We start from the raw sequence: 21,233 nt of genomic DNA, 5'->3' as shown, positions 1-21,233 counted from the left end.
GGTGACCTAGTTGGATTTTGGGTTTAAAAAAAACACAGATTAGGGCGCCTGGGTGGCTCAGTTGGTTAAGCGACTGCCTTCGGCTCAGGTCATGATCCTGGAGTCCTGGGATCGAGTCCCGCATCGGGCTCCCTGCTCGGCGGGGAGTCTGCTTCTCCCTCTTACCCTCTTCCCTCTCGTGCTCTCTGTCTCTCATTCTCTCTCTCAAATAAATAAATAAAATCTTTAAAAAAAAAAAACACAGATTATACGGAGAGGAGACATCAAAGAAGAAGAAAAGACTTAAAGGAGAAGAAGATTGAGAGTAATGAAAACAGAATCGGTGGACAGTGTTGTGGGATGAGAGCGAGGGAATTGGGTAGAGAGAGCTCAGGAAGATGGATGAGATTTGGATAAGAGAAGGGACATCTAGTCTTTAGGAAGAGGAGAATGGATGGATACAAATTCAAATATATATTAGTTTTTCCTGTTTGGAAACTGATATATTTGTAAAGGTCAACCCATATTAGTCAATTTTTGAGTCATTTGAAAGATTCCTGATGCTGACTTGAGTTGAACATAGTATGTTTATTCTGTTTAAGTGGTAACTTGATATTTTTTTAAATCTCCCAATGACAAACTTTATGAGTATCTTGTGCCTTTCCACTGACTTTCTCATTGCAATAAAAAAATGGTTTATTGAGTTTTTCATAGGTGCTTCTTAAGTTTCTGATAGGCTTTGTTAAAATACATTGGTTTAAATGGCCTTTAGTTTTAAACTTGATAAGCAGACAGAGACTCAAGTTTATCTAGCCCAAATTGTCCTCAGGAAAGCTGTGCTTTAGTGATTTGTCTGAAGCCATTTAGCCACTTAGTAATAGAGGTAAAACAGAAACATTAGTTTCATGATTCTTAGGGCAGTGCTATTTCCCTTATGCCAACTGCCTTACTTTCCTAATTGAGTACACTGGTGTCTGATTTCAGCACACTTCTGTGTGCTTTTGGCTCACGAGCATTTCACAAGAACTTCAAAACTAGACTTACTAGCTTCTTTAATATTCATTCAAGTGTCTACTGTATGACAGTCATGGTTTTAGATTTTGGTGATTAACAAGTTCTCAGACCTTGAGAATGAGAGATGCAGAAAAGAAATACGTAAAAATTACTAGTTTCGGATAGTTATAAATGCTATCAAGAAAACAGAGAAATAGATTATGGTAGCAGGATTATCTACTTGAGACAGAATAGTCAGGGAAGGTTTCTCTGAGGAAGCGACATTTAAGCTGAGACCTGAATGATAAGCAGAGCCAGCCATGTGAAGTTGTAGGGGTAGAGCATTCCAAATAGAGGCCTTAAGCTTGAATGAACTTGGCATGGTTGATGAATGGAAAGAGGGTGAACACTGAGGAGAGTGGGAGGAAAAGAGGCCGGAGAGAAGACAGTGGAGCAATGTAGACCATGAAAATGGGAATTTAGAAATGGGATTGGATTCTAAGTAAAATGGAATGGTTTTGGAGCAGGGGAGTCACTGCCCTGAAGAATATGTCTAGATGGGGGCGCCTGGGTGGCTCAGTCGTTAAGTGTCTGCCTTCAGCTCAGGTCATGATCCCAGGGTCCTGGGACTGAGCCCCACATTGGGCTCCCTGCTCAGCGGGGAGTCTGCTTCTTCCTCTCCCTCTCCCCCTGCTTGTGTTCCCTCTCTCTCTGTGTCTCTCTCTGTCAAATAAATAAATACAATCTTAAAAAAAAAAGAATATGTCTAGATGATCACACTGGTGTAAAGTGGGTTGTAGGGGAATACCAGTGAAGGCAAGGAGAAGTGGTTGGATTTGGGATATATTTTAGAGGTTTGCTGGAATTACCGATGGACTGGATGTGGGGGAGGTTTTGGGAGGAAGATGGTGGTAGACTGGGGGAAGAGCATTGTTTTAGGGGAGGAAATCAGATGGTTTGTCTGGGACTTGATAAATTTGAGATGCCTACTGGATATCCAAGGAGGCAGTTGGATATTCACATCTAGTGTTGAGGAGGAGAGATCAGGCCTGGAAATGGAGACCTAAGAGACATCAGCATTAACACCATACTGAAGGAGTTTGCACAGGGAAAGAAGAGAAGATGGTCCAGAACTAAGCCCTGAAGCATTGCAATATTTAGAGGTGAGGAGGGAAAGAGGTAGGCAGAGGGCCAGGGATATAGGAGGAAAGCCAGGAATATTGTATTTTGGGAGCCAAGAAAAGGGCATTTTAAAGGAGGGATGTTAGTGTTCACTTTTACTTAATAGTGCCGCCAGATCAGGTATGATGAGGACAGAGAAATGGCCATTGGATTTGGCAATATGGAAAGCATTGGTATCCCTCACTAGAACAATTGCCATGTCATCATAGAGTTAGAAGCTGACTGGGGAGAGGGTTGAAGAATGGATGGAAGGTGAGAAATTAAAGACAATGTGACTAGAAATCACTGCTTTTGAGAAGATTTGCTATGAAAGGGAGTCTAGAAGTGGAATACCACAAGGGAAGAGGTGGAGTCAAGGGAGAGTTTTTTTCTTTCTGTGCTTTTTTTTTTAATTGGGAAATATTAAAAGCTTGTTTATGTGCTGATGGGAGTGATCCACTAGTAAGGAAAATTAATGATGATGCAGGAAAGGGATTAATTGTGGAGTTAAGTCCTTGAGGTGGCTGGTGATTCGGCTGGAGAGCACAAGTGGGGGGATTGCCCTTTCTAGAAGCAGGGAAACCATGGTATAATATGACCTCACACTCCCCTTTACACACAGCTCTTCTCTTCAGTCTCACTGGACCAAGTTGATCACCTGCTTTCTGTAATCACTAGGGTTTTTTTTTGTGCTATGTCTTACATGTTCTTTTGGATTGATTGTATAAGGTTTAGCATGAAGCAGCTGGTGGTATTTAACACCAATTTCAATTTTTGTGCCAACAGGTGAAGCGAAAAATTTATTGCCATATCTTGGACCCAACAAAATGAGAGATTGTTTCTGCACCATAAATTTGGACCAGGAAGAGGTTTATCGTACCCAAGTTGTTGAAAAGTCTTTAAGGTTTGTTAAAAAAATTGGTAAATTATCTTTCATATGATATATATTGATTAATAAATTTTATACATTTTCCAGACTGTAATCATCAAAAAGACTTTCTTTATCTGAAACTTTTCTTTTACATTCTGGATTTGTTTTTAGAATTACAGAATCTCGGTGTTTGAAGGAGCCTTAATGTTTATTGAGCTGGAGTAATCAACTGTCTTATGCTTGGTTCCTTCTGACAATTATCGTTGACAAGCAGTCATCTGACATTTGCTTAATAATGTTCATTCCAGTGACCAAAGAGTTCATTGCCTCCTAAGCAGCCTATTTGGTCTTAGAACAATTCTGACTCTTAGAAAGTTCTTACATTTAGTCAATTAGTATCTATCAAAAGGAGAACCTACTGTAGGCCAAGAGCTTGCTGGGTGCTATTTATTCAAACATCCAAGAGAGCAAGATAAATGCAGTGCTTGCTTTCATGTGGCTTTTCATTGCTTCAAAATGTATCTTCCTTTTAATTGTTGCTAATTCTATCCCTTGGATTTCTGGAGAACACACCTCAATCCATATTTGACATGACATCTTCCAAGTTTTTGAAAACAACTATCATATACCTCAGTTTGTTCTCTAGGCTAAGTTTTGCCTATTCATTTGAACTTTTCTCAGAGTACATCATTGTTTTATTTCTCTTGAGAATAAATTACTTCTTAAAGTTATACAAGTCACTGAACTAAGTAGGGCATTGTAAGGGAATGAATTCTTGGGTAAATTTCTCATCTTTTGAAAGTGTAATAGCACTCAGAGTATCCTAGTATATTCTAATTCATAAAATTGGAGTGTGCCACCTCTGCCCTGTAATAGTGTTTGTGGACATAATTCTAGCACAGAGCTGTGCTGGCAGGATGCGGTCGTGGTCAGAGATAAGAGTCAAAACAAGGGCATGGGGAGTTGTCGGAATGAACGTGTGGTGGGTGAAGTACTGAATGTCATGACTCCTGTAAATTGCGTTTTGGGTATTTATTTTTTGATGCTCTTTTTTTCATAATCTTTTTTCGTTACGCTCCCCCCCCTCCTTTTTTTTTCCTCTGGAGCTTTTCCCTTTGTGTCTTTATTGTCAGTGTTTATAATTTTGAATGTCTATAGTGTTCTTCATAGGAAAGGCATTGTATAAAGCTGAAAATACTTAGTAGCCCCCCAAAATTTGAAGTAATACACTTCACATCTTTAGTCATAAATCACCTGTCGCTGTTCTTTTAGAATTCTGTTATTTATATGTTATACGTGATGAAACTGAGTCACCAAAAGGCTGAATAATTTGTGCATATAATATAGGAAGTTAGGAGCAAAACGGAGATTGGAACCTGAAACTGTCTCAGTTTCAGTTTGTTACTTAATGTACACTGATTCCATATCGCACAAAAATCAGTGATATACAAAGCTAGTAATTGTCCATAAATTGAATACTTGTGGTAGTTTCTAATATGTAGCTTTGTAAGTTAGTAACTAAAATTAGCTTACTTTTTCTTTCTTAAACCCCTGCCTTTCTAGATATTTGTGTTGGGAAAAGATGATGAAACATTATTTTTATCCATCTTAAATTATTTTCTAGATACTTAGCAACTTGGAAGATATTTTAAGACTTAGGTTATTTCAATAGTTAGACTAGGTGCTTCTTGGATTCTAGGTGACCCCTAGCACTTTTCCTTGCAGAATAAGGTGAAAGAATGTGTAATATAAACCCTTGCTGACCTTGCTTTCATGTCAGTGTTTTCTTCCCTTATTGTGATAAGCTATCAAGTCAAGAGTCAGTAGATACCATTTAGATCTTTATGGGTTCTGGATATTATAGTTTTTATAGGTAGTCTGGATATAGAGTTTTCGTAACGGGTAAGGAAGAGTGACATATAGAATCTATAGCTCATAAGTTTTTACCTCAAATTCTTTTAAAAAGTGAGTGGTATATAAACAGCCATACTGCTTATGCCCAGTGCTTTTCTTCCCCATGCCAGGAATTTCCTTAGGAGTCATGTATGATCATATGTCAGTGATAGCAATAGAATGTTGTTTTTAAAACTATGTCTCATCATGCTCCTTACCAACCCATTGAAAAGTTTTCTTCAGATGGATTGATTAATTAATAATTAAATTAAGTAAAGATGTGGGCGCCCAGATGTGGGGATTGTCGACATTGTGGTGATACAGTGATACAGATGACTTAGTGAATAATTCTGTAGTGTTCTTACTTGGTTTTAGAATGTATTTTAAAAATAATATTTGAGGGACGCCTGGGTGGCAGTCGGTTAGGCGTCGGACTCTTGGTTTTGGCTCACGTTGTGGTCTCAGGGTGGTGAGATCGAGCCCAGTGGCCGGCTCTGCGCTTAGCTTGGAGTCTACTTAAGACCATCTCTCCCTCTCCCTCTGCCCCCCCCCAAATAAATAAATAAGTCTTAAAAAATAAAATAAATGAAAATAATATTTGAATATGTACATGTGATATATAAAGGAAATTCTTCATTTTATAATTGTTTATAAAATGATGCAAAGGAGAAAATACTTAAATATGTCATGTCTTTGCCTAATAGTTTTTTTTTTTTTTTAAGATTTTATTTATTATTTGACAGAGACACAGCGAGAGAGGGAACACAAGCAAGGGGAGTGGGAGAGGGAGAAGCAGGCTTCCCGTGGAGCAGGGAGCCCGATGCGGGGTTGGATCCCAGGACCCTGGGATCATGGCCTGAGCCGAAGGCAGACGCTTAACGACTAAGCCACCCAGGCGCCTCCTAATAGTCGTTTTTGTGTCAATTTTTATGTTGAGATTAATAGAGGACTCTAGTTATTTTGATAGACCAACTTTTTAAAAGATTTTATTTATTTATTTATTTATTTATTTATTTATTTATTTATTTGAGAGAGTGCACATGGGGAGAGAGTGGAGGGAGAGAATCTTAAACAGACTCCACAATGATCGTGGAGCTGGGAGCCCTGTGTTGGGCTCCATCCCATGGCCCTAGATCATGACCTGAGCCCAAACCGAGAGTTGTGGACGCTTAACTCACTGAGCCACCCAGGTGCCCCATTGATAGACCAACTTTTAAAAGTTTATTTTGATTACATTTGAAGTAAAAAATACATTGACGGGTGCCTGGGTGGCTCAGTTGGTTAAGCAACTGCCTTCGGCTCAGGTCATGATCCTGGAGTCCCGGGATCGAGTCCCACATCGGGCTCCCTGCTGAGCAGGGAGTCTGCTTCTCCCTCTGACCCTCTTCTCTCTCGTGCTATCTCTCATTCTCTCTCTCTCAAATAAATAAATAAAATCTTAATAAAAAAAAATACATTGACAAATAAAATCTTAAAAAAAAAAAAACATACATTGACAAAAGTTGACCAGGCATTATAAACAACTAAAAAGCTGAGTCAACTGTTTTCTGGACAAGATTGAAATAACTTCTGTAAGAGTATTTTTCTTTGCATTTCAGCTTCTTTTTAAGTCGTGACATCCTAAAGAGGTTGCGTTTTATGGTGACATTTTCAAAGTATCCTTTAGTTCTTTAAGCATTCTCAGGAAAGAGGTGCTCTTAACAAAAGATATTTACTAGCATTTTAGAGATTCATGTCTCCATAGAATCTAAACATCAAAATAACATTCTTAAACATCTAAAAATGAGCTGTTTCATAGGAAAAAGTCTTAGCAGCTTGGGGATAGGCAAAGATTTCTTAGGATGCAGAAATCACTAGTCATAAAAGAGGAAAATTGATAAACGGGATTTCATCAAAATCAGAGCCTTTTGCTCTTCAACAGACACTGTCAAGAAAATGAAATGGTAAGCCACAGTGGGAGAAAAGATTCTGACAAAGGACTTGCATCTAGAATTTATTTAAAAACAAAAACAAAACCAATAAGAAGAAAGCCCATTTAAAAAAGTGGGGAAAAACTGAACAGCTATTTCCCAAAAGAATATATATACAAATGGCCAGCAAGCACATGAAAAAATATTCATCATCATCAGTCATCAAGGAAATGCAGTTTAAAATCATTTCTGTCACGGGGCGCCTGGGTGGCTCAGATGGTTAAACGTCTGCCTTCGGCTCAGGTCATGATCCCAGGGTCCTGGGATCGAGTCCCACATCAGGCTCCCTGCTCCTTGGGAGCCTGCTTCTCCCTCTGCCTCTCTCTCTCTCTCTGTCTCTCATGAATAAATAAATAAAATCTTTAAAAAAAATGGTGTTTTATGAAAAATGTGGCCATGTCTCCTAACAACTGAGTCTCAAGTACTGTTTCTCGAAACAGCCACGGTACCTCAGTACTCCCGTGGACGTGCTTTCTGCCTACTTCCCATTTCCTCACACAAAGGATTAAAAAGTTGTGTGCTCGAGTATCTAGATTTAATAAAATTAATAATGTTTAAAAAAAATAAATAAATAAAATCATTTCTGTCACTATAGATTCTTGAACATAATGTGTCATGATCGAAATCAGATTACTGGTTCCTGTGACAGTATGGAGAAGGTGATTGCACAAGGGAACTCTCTGGGGAGATAGAAATGTTCTGTATCTTGATTGGGGTAGAGGTTACACAGATGTAAAGATTTATCATATCACATTCAGTAGAATAGCTAATTTTAAAGACTTTCAGTAGCAAAAGTGGACAATGATATGGAATAACTGGAGCTCTCCTGCATTGCTGGTAAAAGTAAATGCTACATATTTGTTTGGGCCACAAATGTGGGAAAACAATTGGACAGTTTCTTATAAATTAAAAATTCACCTACCTTTTTTTTTTTTTTTAAAGATTTTATTTATTTATTTGAGAGAGAGAATGAGATAGAGACAGAGAGAGCATGAGATGGGGGAGCATCAGAGGGAGAAGCAGACTTCCTGCTGAGCAGGGAGCCCGATGTGGGACTCAATCCCGGGACTCCAGGATCATGACCTGAGCTGAAGGCAGTCGCTTAACCAACTGAGCCACTCAGGCGCCCTCACCTACCTTTTAACTTAGCAATTCCACTCTTCTAGTTACCTATCTAAAAATATTGAAAACATATGTTCAGAAAAAGCCTTGTATAAAAATGTTTATAGCAGCTTTATTTTTAATAGCCCAAACTGGAAACAACTCACATGACTACTAGGAGAATAGATTGTGGAATATTCATGAATGGAATATTCAGCAATTAAAGCAAATGAACTACTTATATACACAACAAAATGGAAAAATCTCATAGTTGTTAAACTGAGTGAAGAAGCTAGGCACAAGAGTACATACTATTTAGTTCCATTTATATGAAATTCTTAGATCTATGTAATACTGCAGAGGAGTATAAGGGAACTTTATGGGGAGATAGAAATGTTACTATATCTTGATTGGGACGGAAGCAACACAGGTTTATAAATTTATCAAATCTTTAACCACTGTATTTCATTTTTTTTAAAGATTTTATTTATTTCAGAGAGAGAGCACACATGTGCGTGAGCAATGGGAGAGGCAAAGGGAGAGGGGGAGAGAGAATCTTAAGCAGGCTCCACACCCAGCTCATGAGCCCCATGCAGGGCTGATCTCATGACCCAGAGATCATGACCTGAGCAGAAACCAAGTGACTGAGCCATCCAGGCACCCCAATCATTTAAATTAGATTTTATTACATGTAATTTATACCTTAATAAAGTTGATTTTTTAAAAACCCTGTTTTTTAAAAAAAAAAAACCCATTTTAGTTTCTTAAAATTACTTTAAAATAATGCTTTACATAACATTACCCATTTGTGTTATGTATTATTGTGATTAATATAGCTATACATACTTCTGAGATGATGATGGGTGTGCATGACATTATCCTGAACTCTCATTTGTGTCCACTTTAGGTGAACAAGACCCCAGGCAATAACTGGGTCTTCTGTCCTTAGGACTCCTAAAAAGCTGTTCAGAGCTTAACCTGGCAATTGAGGTCCTCTCAGAGTTCAGCTTGGTTTGTACAGGATTTAGTTGTAATTTAGCATAGAGAATAATTTTGGAGCTTTTGAAACTTTCCCTATGGTGTTTTAGTCTGTAATTTGTTTTATTGAAAATACTATATGAGGACACTGTCAGATTTAAATTTAATGAACTTTCCTCTTTTCTCTCTAGCCCATTTTTCAGTGAAGAATTTTACTTTGAGATTCCAAGAACTTTCCAGTATTTGTCTTTCTATGTTTATGATAAGAATGTTTTACAAAGAGATCTTCGTATAGGTATGTACTATTCATAATTATCTTTAATCACAGCATTAGTGTTTATATTCATTCTTTCACTAAGTATAAAGTGTTGAAAACAACAGAATAACAGAATAATACATGCTCAACATTTCTAATCCTTTTCTTTAGTCTTCAAGTTCATTTGTGAGTCTCATTTTTAATTTGTATGCTCAGCTTCGGTAACACTTTGGAAGTATCTTGACTGATTCCCCCCCGCCCCCAGTCATGGTGTCATATGTTTCCAAAATACCTGATGGGGCATTTTCCATAGTATTCCATAGTATTCATTACACTTGTTCATCAGTTTGTTGTTTAATATCTAGACTCTCTAGTTGAATATGATATTTATGAAGATAGAGATTGTCGCTCCAGAGTGCCTTACATTTAGTAGATGTTTGGTAAGTATTTGCTGAATGGTTCAAAGAATGTTTTTATACAAAGATCACAGTGTTCGATCCCCCAAAGAACATATATTTTTCAAGTTTTTCACTAGAAGTAATAATTTGCTTCTTATTTGACATGTGTTTTTCTTTCTGGCTGTGTTGGTGACCATTAACTCTGTTTCTTAAATAATTGTCTAAGGCTGGGGTGTGATCTATGGGCATGGAGTAGAACAAAGCTAAATGGACACACATGTGTCATCGTGGTCTTTGCTCCAGTGTCTATATTTTAATAACAGGTAGAGGTCTACCATTTACATGTATTATCCTCTCACTTTTTAGTATCATGAATTTTGTCATCCCTTTCTCTCTTTTCTGATTTGAAAAGTCTTCCACAGTTTAAATGATTAAGCTTTATTTGACTTTGTCCTCTTAACTACCACCTAATTTGTTTCCTCCGCTTTTGCTCCTGAACTCCTTAACAAGTGGTTTGTATCCTTCTGCTTACTGCTTCTTTTTTTTAAAATCTTTGTAATCTTGCTTCTACATTTTTCTGACAAACCTTTTTTGAAGTTTGTCAGAATCATTTTAGAGGAAATCAAATAGCCTTTCAATAAACAGTATATATATTTAATTATAAAACTATTACATGTTCTTAGTGACTAGTAGTGACTGTGAACAGGAATAACAACAGTTAATAATTTGTGTGTTTCTTCCCATTCTTTATGCATTTGTATTATTACATTGCACTATTCAGTTTTTTCCTTTTTTTCATCTAATGATCCTTTTCCCCTGTCATAAAGTATTTTCCAAAAATATTTGTTAAATAATACCCTTTGTAAAGAAATGTATTATTTGAGCTACTTCTTTGTTGGTGAACAATTATGTTTTCAGATTTTTGGTGCTCTTAATGGTGTTGCTATGAACATCCTTTTTTTAATTTTTTTAAAGATTTTATTTATTTATTTGACAGAGAGAGAGATAGCGAGAGCAGGAACACAAGCAGGGGGAGTGGGAGAGCGAGAAGCAGACTTCCTGCCGAGCAGGGAGCCTGATGTGGGACTCGATCCCAGGACCCTGGGATCATGACCTGAGCCGAAGGCAGACGCTTAACGACTGAGCCACTCAGGCGCCCTATGAACATCCTTCTTGCATAAACTGTTGCTTGTCTCTTTTTCTTAGAATAAATTCCTAGAAGTGAAAATACTGAATTAAAGGGTATCAATATTTTTAAAATTTCTTCTCTCTCTGTTTTTTACATTTGCCCCCAGAAATACTTTATTAATTTAAATTCCCCCAAACATGGCATGGGCATAATCATTTCACCATGCCCTGGTTATTCTTGGATATTAGCTTTGAAAAATTTTTTTCCCAATTTGACAGGTGAAAAATAATATTTTTTTAACTGTATTTTTCTGATTATCAGTGAATTTGAGGAATTTTTCATGTGTTTATGTCTTTTACATTTTTCTTCTATGAACTAGTTTTTCATTCTTATGCCTATTTTTCATTTGGATGGATTTCGTTGTTCTTATGCATACTTATTTGTTAAATATGTTAACTTTTGTCAGCTGTATACTTAACAAATACTTTTTTCTTTGTCACAAAAGGCATTTTTGGAGTGCTGAATCCTTATCTGCCTCTGTCATATTTGACTCGTTTGATTATTTATTCAACTTGTTGAAAGCCAAGGAAAATACAATTTAATGACTTTGTATTTTCCTAGTTGTCTTTCTTCTTCTGACTTCTTTATTTATATGCGGACTCTTCTCTTTCTAGAAAACCCTCAATTATGAATCACTCCTGAGGCCCCATCCTCAATTCAATTAAACAGCCATTTACAGACACTTCTGTGTGGCATATAAAGGATGGGAATACTAAGATGAGTAAGACTCATGTTATTCCCAGGCTATCAAAGAGGCACACTTATACTCTAATTTGTTATAATTGGATCTTTGCTGGAGGTCTGAACAGAGTACTTGGGAGAACAGGTAATCTTGTTTGGTGGAGGATTAACAGACTACTTAGGAAAAGGAAGAAATTTCCAGGTAATAGGGATTAGCAGAATTAGAGGATAAAAAATAAATCATGTTTGTGGTGTATCTGTTGGAATATATAAATTACTTAGGAAGAGGGCAGTAGAAATAAGCAGGGACTATAAATTGGGGCCAATTTGTGATGGACCCTGAAGGCTGTGCTAAGGATTTTGGACTTTATCCTAAGACAGTAGTGCTGAGCCTTTTAAGAATGAGAAACCTTTTAAAAATTACATGTAACTATATATACATGAATACTTTCGTGGTTTAACAACTTTCTGTGGCAGACAGTGGTACTTCCAAAGTCCAAACTCAGTGTCTATAGATTACATATGTAAAATGTATATGTATGTAATTATATGTAACTGTATATATTCTTTTAAAGTATATATACACACACTTTACATATGTAATCTATAGTTTATGGTTTAGAGAGATTAGAGTCAGGGAGGCTATTATCAGATGAGATGCAAAGGGCAATAGCGGTGGGAATGCGGATGAGGGAATGTACTTCACTGGAGGAGCTGCAGGTAGGATTTGAGGACTTTAAGGGGAGAAAGGGATGTGAGAAAGGAAAGGGTTAAAAAGAATCTTGTTTCTATGGCTGTCATTAACTGAGATAAAGAACACTGCAGGACCATTCAGTTTTGAGTGGGGGATGGGAAGAGGAGAGGATGACTTTGATTTCAAACAAGTTAAACTTGTATTACCTGGGGAACATCTTGGTGGACTGGTGGTTGGTTGGCTGTGGGAAATACAGATCTGAGGCTGAGAGAAGAGCTGGAGAGGTGAATTTGAGAGTCATTAGCATTAAGTGATACTTCATGCCTCTGCTGGAATGAATGAAGTTGTCCTGGGAGCAGATAAGGAAAATGCCAGGAAAATGAGGCTTCAGTGAAGATTGATAAAAGTTTATCAGGAGGGTAGGAAGAGAGGAGAGATTCATATCTCAGAAGGCCAGGGGATCTTTTAATGTCAACAACTAGAGAGAGGTAGGGCAGGATAAGGATTGGATAAAGCTCTTGGTGATTATGAGTGATCCTTGAGAGTGTGTCTCTGATTATCATGTCTTCTTAAGAAAATGTTTTGTAATTTTCATTGTTTGCACATAGTTATAATCATCATACAGTATTTATTGAAAAGGCCTTTTGTTGAGGTTTATTGTTATGATTTCCAAAAGTTCCCCTGTGCTTTGCTTTTTGTTTTTAAAGCAAGTCAATTGTACTTTAAGCAAAAAAAAGTAAGAATCAGTTCTTTTTCTTTTAAGATTGTATTTATTACTTGAGAGAGAGAGAGAGAGAGCACAAGCGGGGAGGTGGGGGGAAGGGGCAGAGGCAGAGAGAGAAGCAGACTCCCTGCTGACCTGAGCTGAAGGCAGACGCTTAACTGACTGAGCCACACAGGTGCCTCTAAGTAAAAATCCGTTTTTTGTGGAGTGGTATCAGAAAGGCATAATTTGGTATGAGAACTTTTGTTTGCAAATAAGCTTATTTTTTTTTAAAGATTTTATTTATTTATTTGACAGAGAGATAGCACAAGTAGGGGGAGCTGCAGGCAGAGGGAGCGGGAGAAGCAGGCTCTGTCCACAGAGCAGGGAGCCTGATGTGGGGCTCGATCCCAGGACCCTGGGATCATGACCTGAGCCGAAGGCAGACACTTAACCAACTGAGCCACCCAGGCGCCCCGCAAATAAATTTATTTTTATTAAGAGAGAAAATTTCTACATTTAGTAGCAGGTTTTTTTTTTTCCTTTTACATATGGGAAACTCAAACTCAATTTGTACGTACCCTTTAATTTAAAGTTGAAAAATGGTTTTCATTTATGAATTTTGATGTTTTTGTAGTTTAACATTTTCTTTTGTCATTAACTCATAAAGTTGGGTTGTTTTTTTTAAAAAAATTTGAGCTATTGAAAATTGGGTTCAGTCAATTATTTTGTAACTCTTAGTTGCCAAGTTATAGATTAAACAGTGCCATAGCATTTTCTAGAAATGAAATTTGAACTAGAGTTGAGAGAACCATCTTTCAAACTTAAGAAGATCTGAGAATGTATACTGGTCAAATACAGTTTTAAGAGCTTGTTTGTTTTTTATTTTTAATTGTATAAGTAATATATGAATTTTTTTCTTTTTGTAGAATTTTAAATTGTGGTATTACAGATAATCCTAATTAATTTTGACTACTGACTCCCTCCCCTTCCTAGAAGTAACAACTGTTATCAATATTGGGCATAATATTTTATATTAGGCATTTTCATATGCCAGGTAGTTAGTGAAAAAACTCGATTATGGATCAGTTAAAAACTTGAGACGTAGGAACTATGCAATAAAAAGATAGGAAGTTGCAAAATTAAGGTTTTAAAAATCTTTTACTGTATGATATATTGTTCTAAGGTACAGTGTCTTCTCTTAAAAGGAAAGAAAAAGAGAAGAGAAAAACTTTATGTAGGAATGTATTTCCATTTCCAGTGAGAATCATAATACAAAAATTAAAACATATATTTTATCTTCTTTTTTTTGAAGATTTTACTTATTTTACAGAAAGAGAGAGAGTTAGCGAGAGCAGAAACACAAGCACTGTAGTCTACCTTCCCATATTTTTTTCCTGTTCTTACATCCTAGAGATTTCCTTTTTCCAAGCCGAAAAAAATGTGGATTCTCCCCAGGGCAGGAGACTTAACTAGGTGTAATTTTTAAAAGATTTTTATTTATTTATTTGAGAGAGAGCGTACAAGCAGGGGGAGAGGCAGGCAGAGGGAGAGGGAGAAGCAGGTTCCCCGCCGAGCAGGGAGCCCAATGCAGGGCTCCATCCCAGGATCCTGGGATCCTGACCTGAGCCGAAGGCAGACGCTTAATGACTGAGCCACCCAGGTGCCCCTATATTTTATCTTATGTGTATTTTCTAGGTATTTTAGTTTGAGAGAGACACGTTCTCTCAAACAACTAAACTGTGGTTATCTTAGTAGACTTTGGCAACTTTTTTTCTTTTCCCTCAGTTCATTACAGTATAAAAGAATTTCACTGGGATGTCAGAGACCTGAATTCCATTCATGACTCTATCATTTACTAGCTGTGTGACCTTAAACACATAATTTTACCTTCTTAGGCCTGGTTTATCTATAAAATAAGGCTGAGTTTAAGTAAGATTCCTTAAGGTCTTTTCCAACTCTTCGATTTGTCATTTCTGCTGGCATTTAGCTCTGAAGTCAAACCTACCGTTTAAAAATTGCCTAAGACTACACTTCTATATCCGTTTGCATAGGGTCTGTATCAGTTATCTATTGCTACATAACAAACCATTCCAGTACTTGGTGGCTTAATACATCAACCATATATTTGGCCATGATCCTGAGGGTTGTCAATTTGGGCTGAGCTCAACTGGGTGGTTCTTCTGCTGGTCTCACCTGGGGTCGCTGATGTGCAGTTATCTGGGAAATTGACTGGACTGAATGGACTGACTCCTCTATCTGATGGCTCGTGCTGGCTATTATCTGGGTCTTCCTTTCCACATGATATTGGGGTTTTAAGAGGCTAAACCCTACTGCACAGATGTTTATTAATTAAGATTCTGCTTGCATCACATTTGCTGATGTCCCATTTGGCAAAAGCAGGTGACATGGTCAAACCCAGAGTCTGGTGGAGGGGACCACACAATGGCATAGATCAAGGAAGTATGATTTATTGTAGACCATTGATACACTGGACTGCTACCACAGAGAGCAAAAGGTGTCTACCTAAACTCTATGTAGTAAGGCAGCATCAGAGTTTTGCTGTTGACTGAACTGCTGTTGTTGACTATCTGCCAGAATTTATTTAGTCTTCTGGTCCTTTTTCATCCTGAATAGGCAGTCACAGTTGTCACTGCTTTTATCTGCTCTTTCAGCCATTTCTACTAGTGTCCATGTAGGAACAGGACTGTCAGGATTTGCCAGTTGGTGATCTGTATCAGGATGAAATTTCCAAGAATAGGTTGTGTCTAAAAATGGGACCCAAATATCACACAGTTTTTATAGATGGCAAGAAAATGCTACTTAGAAGTGGTGCTGGAAAGCTGAGAATACTTTTTTTTTTTTACTTAGAGACCAATAGAGATGGTTTCTGTGCCCACAGTTCCTTCATTTCTTATGGTGTTTCCTCTCCTTGTCTTATTTTAAGGAACTAATACAGCATCTGGTATGTGTATGTGTATGTATTTGTTTGGTCTAAGCTCTTTCTGTCTGTGAGTTTGTCAGGACTGTGGGGAAATGAAATAGTACCTTTAAATTGTTGGATAGTTTGTTCCTGGGAGGTTTTGTTGCTGTTGTTGTGTTTTGTTTTTTGTTTTTGTTTTGTTTTGTTTTGAGGTGGTTGATTTCATGACCACTAAGGTAATGAGTTAAGTTTGTTCAAAATAGTAAACACTAAACTATATTTTGAACTATTAGAGTCACAAAATTTATGCAGCTGATCAGAGAAGGGTTTCCCTTTGAGAAGACAAGAACCATTCAACTCTTTCATGATAGTGAGTACCATGGATGCATGAGATAGGAAATAGGAGGAAGAAGGTACTTGGCTTCTGGGAATTTTTACCTATGAACTAAGAGAGGATTCTCTTTTGGGAAAGGCACCTATGACAGAGAAGATGTATATCCAGTGATCTGAGTTGTGAGTCATAAATGGATTAGGTAGATTCCTACTCTAGTTTTCAGAAGCATTGCTGGTAAAATATACTTTGGTTAGGGGAGCCTGGAAATTACATCAGCATTTAAAGCACAGTGCCATTGTGACTATTTGTTGAAAGAATAAATGAATCAAACCAGTAAACTTCCAAATAAACTTTTTTAAAAACTCTGTTTTTAAGTTGGGGGCTTGCTTTGGTGATACTTGTAAATATCGACATACATATTCATAAATTATGTATAAATCTAAAAATCCTGGAAATTGTAGAATAGGAGTCTTAATGAGGAATCTACCAGTGAGTTTCTGGATGGTGAGTAAACTCTTTTAAGATTATATGCCAGATAATATCTGTGCATTTTTCTGGGGAGAGAACACAAACGATGCATAGATACCAAGATTCTTAAAGGTGGAAATGAGTTGTTCTTGAAATGTAAGACCTTCAGCTATGGGATATATAGATCTATTTCTGTATGTACATGTGTGCATATATATATATCAAACTGTTACACATTGCCTTAATGTTTATACCTGGAGTGGAATCAATGGTAAATGGAACCACTTGAAAGAATTATGATAATCATGATCCTTTGTGACACGCAATATTTAATACTTCGTCATAATTCTATATCCTAAGCCATTCCTGGTATTGTATTGATTTGCCAGGGATTTGATAAAATCTGTAGGTAAAACATATCAAGAAATTTGTATGATTTGACTCTTAGCCTGAACTTCTTCAACAGTATAAAGAATATTTGGGTGTTACAGTTAGTACCTAAATCCTGTACTTGACTTTTAGTCTATGTATTTGGTACTGGAAGAATTTTTGTTTTCCCATCATTTTGTATCTTAAGTTTAACCAAACAAAGGCTGAAATATATTATTTTCCTGGTGCCGTTTCTTAACAAAATTTGAATGAATTATGAATTCCATATACTCACAAGAAGATTTTGACCTTTACATTAGATTTCATCCAGTATACTTTAAAGAAAGTTGGAAGGATTTGTGCTTAATTGTGAGGACCAGTTTATTAATTTTAAAATTTTACATGTTTCAAGCTTTATGTGTTACTGGATATAACTGATGAATTTTCAGTAGTTCTCTTTTGGGTTATATATTAATACAGTTGCCCTTCTAAAGAAAATATTTGTAGCTGTGTATTTTAATATTTTCCTTAAAATTACACATATGTAGATAATGTTTGTAGTTTGAGTTCCAGTTCATGAAAAGGAAGATAAGCTTATCAAAATTTTAATATGGTTAAATTTTTTTAACAATTTTTTATTGAGGTGTAATTTACATGCCATAAAACTCACTATTTTAACATACAATGCACACATTGTATATATTCACAGATTTGTGCAACCATCACCACTGCCTAATTCCAAATAAAATTTTAAAGGTTTTTCTGGGTTTGTTTTCTTGTCCTGTCTTTCCTTTCCACTTGATACACAAAAAATTGGTATATCTTGACAGAAATTTTTTACTGTTTCCTTAAAGTTTTCAAATGTGGAACTAAAAGACCAAGATAGGTCAGAAGAGAAAGGGCATGAAGTATAATTAGGACCCTTAAAGTAAAAATTCTTATTTGATAAAAGAAAGCAAACTTTGTCTTCAGTATATATCTTTTGTTAAAGCTTTTGTGTTGACTCTTGGAATAAATTGCCAGTCATATGCAAAACTGTGTCTGCTTCTTAAAACTTGAATTGAGGAAGGAAATGCTTTGTACCAACATGGCAAATACTATATTATAATAAGAACATTTCTGTTTCTTCCTCTCATACAACTTTGTTCATTGTACTGTATCTTTCTCTGAGAGGTAGAAACTCTTTAGGGAACTGCCCTGAGTGTGTGTGTGTGTATGCATTGAAGCAGCTTAAGCGGTGTTTATAATGTTTTGATAAAAGCAGATTTTAAAATTGTTGTTTTAATCTCCCAGATTTTCAAGTCAGTTTTCAATATTGTTAGTGATGTATGATATTGTTTTTTTTAATAGGATTTTATGAACTCTTACTAAATGGAGATGGGTCTGCCTCGATAGAACATACGGTTTATTCATAGTTTTAACCGCTTGGGAGGATTAGTTTGCACTATCATTGTACATTGCTTTTTACATGGTGGAATGTATTCTGGGTGAAAACGTGAATCTGAATAAGTACTGAAAAATGCAGTTGCATATAATTACAGCTGAGTTTTTATCTAATCATCTGATTCAAAATGACCCAGAAAAGGGTCTGCCAAGGGGCAGGGGGAAATGAGGCACTTTTCATTCTTTAGAATACAGAAAAAAACCTTAAAAAAAAAAAGAAAGAAAGAAAGAAAACACCTTGACCAAAAAGCTGTCACAGAATTTTGAGACCCAATAAAATAAAAGTTTAATGAGGAAAAAAAATACTTTATAAAAATGGATTTTTTAGTATCAATAGGTACAAATTAATTTAAAATATTTTCTGTAAGGTATTATACGTAACAGTGCTAATGATGATACGAAATGTTTCCCTTATATTGTTTTTTTCCCTATAGGAAAAGTAGCCATCAAAAAAGAAGATCTGTGTAACCACAGTGGCAAAGAAACCTGGTTTTCACTACAACCTGTCGATTCCAATTCGGAGGTTCAGGTAAATATTAAGGCTTAGATGATGTGAGAGACTGTCAGCATAGAGAAAGCGAGTGGAAAACAAACTGTACTTGTTTCTGTAGACAGTGCTTATCATACATTACTTTAAATTCTGGGACCAAATATTATAGAGCTTTAGGTAATATATAGCTGCAAAGAAATGTCTTGCCACATGAATTCAAGAATAATGCACATTGTGGGTGTGTGTCTGAGTTTGGGGAGGTTATATTAGGGGGATATTTCCTGCTTTAGTTCTTTTGTTTGAGTCACAGTGGCAAATTATTAATTTTTTTTTAAGATGGGAAAATTTTTTTTTTTTTTAAAGATTTTATTTATTTATTCATGAGAGATAGAGTGGCAGAGGCAGAGGGAGAAGCAGGCTCCCCGCGGAGCAGGGAGCCCGATGCGGGACTCTATCCCAGGACCCTGGGATCATGACCTGAGCTGAAGGCAGACGCTTAACCGACTGAGCCACCCAGGCGTCCCAAGATGGGAAAATTTTTTAAGAGAAAGGTTATGTTTTATTAATTCTGACTTTGAGGAGAATCCTTGAAGTCTGTGATTTCATTTCTTCTGACCAGGATGCTCTGTTTACTCTCTTAATAAACTGGTCTTGGGAAAATGTTATTCATTCAAACCATGCCTGAGCCCACCTTGAAGAGCCTTTTCATTCCCACACCCACCCTCTTCCTGTTGTTCACCTTTCTTTTTATTTGAAAGGGTGTCATTACTCTTTTTAAAGCTCTTCTTTCCTCTTGCCAAAATAAGAGGTCTTACAGATCTATATGTGAGTAAAGATGTATGTTTAGCCCCAAGTAGCTTAGCTTTCTATTTGTTTTTGAAAAGTCTGAGTTGCTCTTAGAAATTGTTATTTCCATCTAAAGGGAATCCTTTTTTTGTAACTCTTTATTTATAAAATATGGTAAGGATTGTGAAACCATTGTGAAACCCGAGGACATACTGCAAGCAGAATTCTTCCTTTCTCAAAGAAGTTATAATTTGCCACTGTGACTCAAACAGAAGTTTAAGACAAGAAAAAAGTGCTGCATATACACCCACAGATATTTGCAAATAAAGTGCCTGTGTCTCTGTTTCCTCATAACCTCTGAAGCGTTCTCTTTGATTAAATTCTCAAAAACTTAAGTATTTGTATATAAAACCCCTTCTTAAGTACAAAATAATTGAAATTTTTCCTATTTTATTCACTCGACCTCATTTCCACTTGGCAATAACTGTCGTTCAGATCCCACTTGGCCACTATCGTGTGTGACCCAGGTGAGAGGCAGTGTGACGAAATGGAAAAGCTTTTACACGAGAAGTCAGAAAATTTAGGTGCTAATTTTCATATGTGGTTACTTCACTGACCTTGAATTTTATTTCTATAAAATGGGCATAAAAGTTGCCATGTTGACTCATAGGATTGCGAGAATTAAGTGAAATGTCTTTTTTTTTTTTTAAGATTTTATTTATTTATTTGACAGAGAAAGACACAGTGAGAGAGGGAACACAAGCAGGGGGAGTGGGAGAGGAAGAAGCAGGCTTCCCGCCGAGCAGGGAGCCTGATGCGGGGCTCGATCCCAGGACTCTGGGATCATGACCTGAAGGCAGACACTTAACGACTGAGCCACCCAGGCGCCCCTAAGTGAAATGTTTTTAACAGTGTTATGAAAGCTGTCAGTTGCTACACAAATGTAAAATACCTGTCTACCGGCAGTCGCTCTGTGGTCCTTTCCATTTCCATAATATAACTTTACCAAAAGGCAGATAGGAAAGAAAGTATGTTTTCCTTTTTAATTATTTTAACAAAAAGCAAGATAAGAAAAGGCTTTGAGAATTTAGTGTAAAATGAAATTTGAGGATTATTTTAAGATGTAGTTTATTGAAGTTCCAATAAAAATGTAAATATAAATATTAACTTGCTAAAGGATTCAAGGCCCCCAACTCTCAAAAAGTAGAAATCTCTCTAGAATACTCTGTGTAATTGTTGGAGATGGTATTAAAGATTAGTATTGGATAACAAGCTTTTATTTAGTGGTATATGTAAAACTCATCTCTGAAACATAAAAATTCTGGAAATAACAATTATTAGAGATAATGTCAGCATTTTTTACTTGTTATAAGTGATTTTCATGACCATGAGTTATTAACCTTTATAGGTCTTTTGCTTAAATGATACTTAATTAGACCTAATTCTTTAAAATACATTTTAGGAGGAAAAGTGCTTTAGTGGGTGGGAGGGATACAGAACCCCTTTCAGGTTAATATAGTACTACTGGAAATGTTGTTTGGCCCCAGAACTAA

General features: G+C 36.5%; 1 protein-coding gene across 2 annotated transcripts in view; it reads left to right on the top strand.

The window, feature by feature from the left end:
- RASA2 (RAS p21 protein activator 2) overlaps window positions 1–21,233 on the top strand; it is a 125,499-nt gene that overhangs the window by 20,744 nt on the left and 83,522 nt on the right. For both annotated transcript variants that reach the window (XM_045903651.3, XM_045903652.3), the window contains exons 2-4: window positions 2,920–3,037; window positions 9,138–9,241; window positions 18,839–18,933. In XM_045903651.3, coding sequence (XP_045759607.1) covers window positions 2,920–3,037; window positions 9,138–9,241; window positions 18,839–18,933 — 317 coding nt within the window. The remainder of the gene's footprint in view (window positions 1–2,919; window positions 3,038–9,137; window positions 9,242–18,838; window positions 18,934–21,233) is intronic.

This window comes from Mirounga angustirostris, unplaced genomic scaffold (genome assembly GCF_029215605.1).
Source record: "Mirounga angustirostris isolate CCGP_5_RB_7025 unplaced genomic scaffold, mMirAng1.0.hap1 SCAF_1, whole genome shotgun sequence".
Taxonomy (NCBI): Eukaryota; Metazoa; Chordata; class Mammalia; order Carnivora; family Phocidae; genus Mirounga; species Mirounga angustirostris.
Note: the sequence above shows the minus strand (reverse complement) of the source record. Positions and strands in the feature narration are given on the sequence as shown.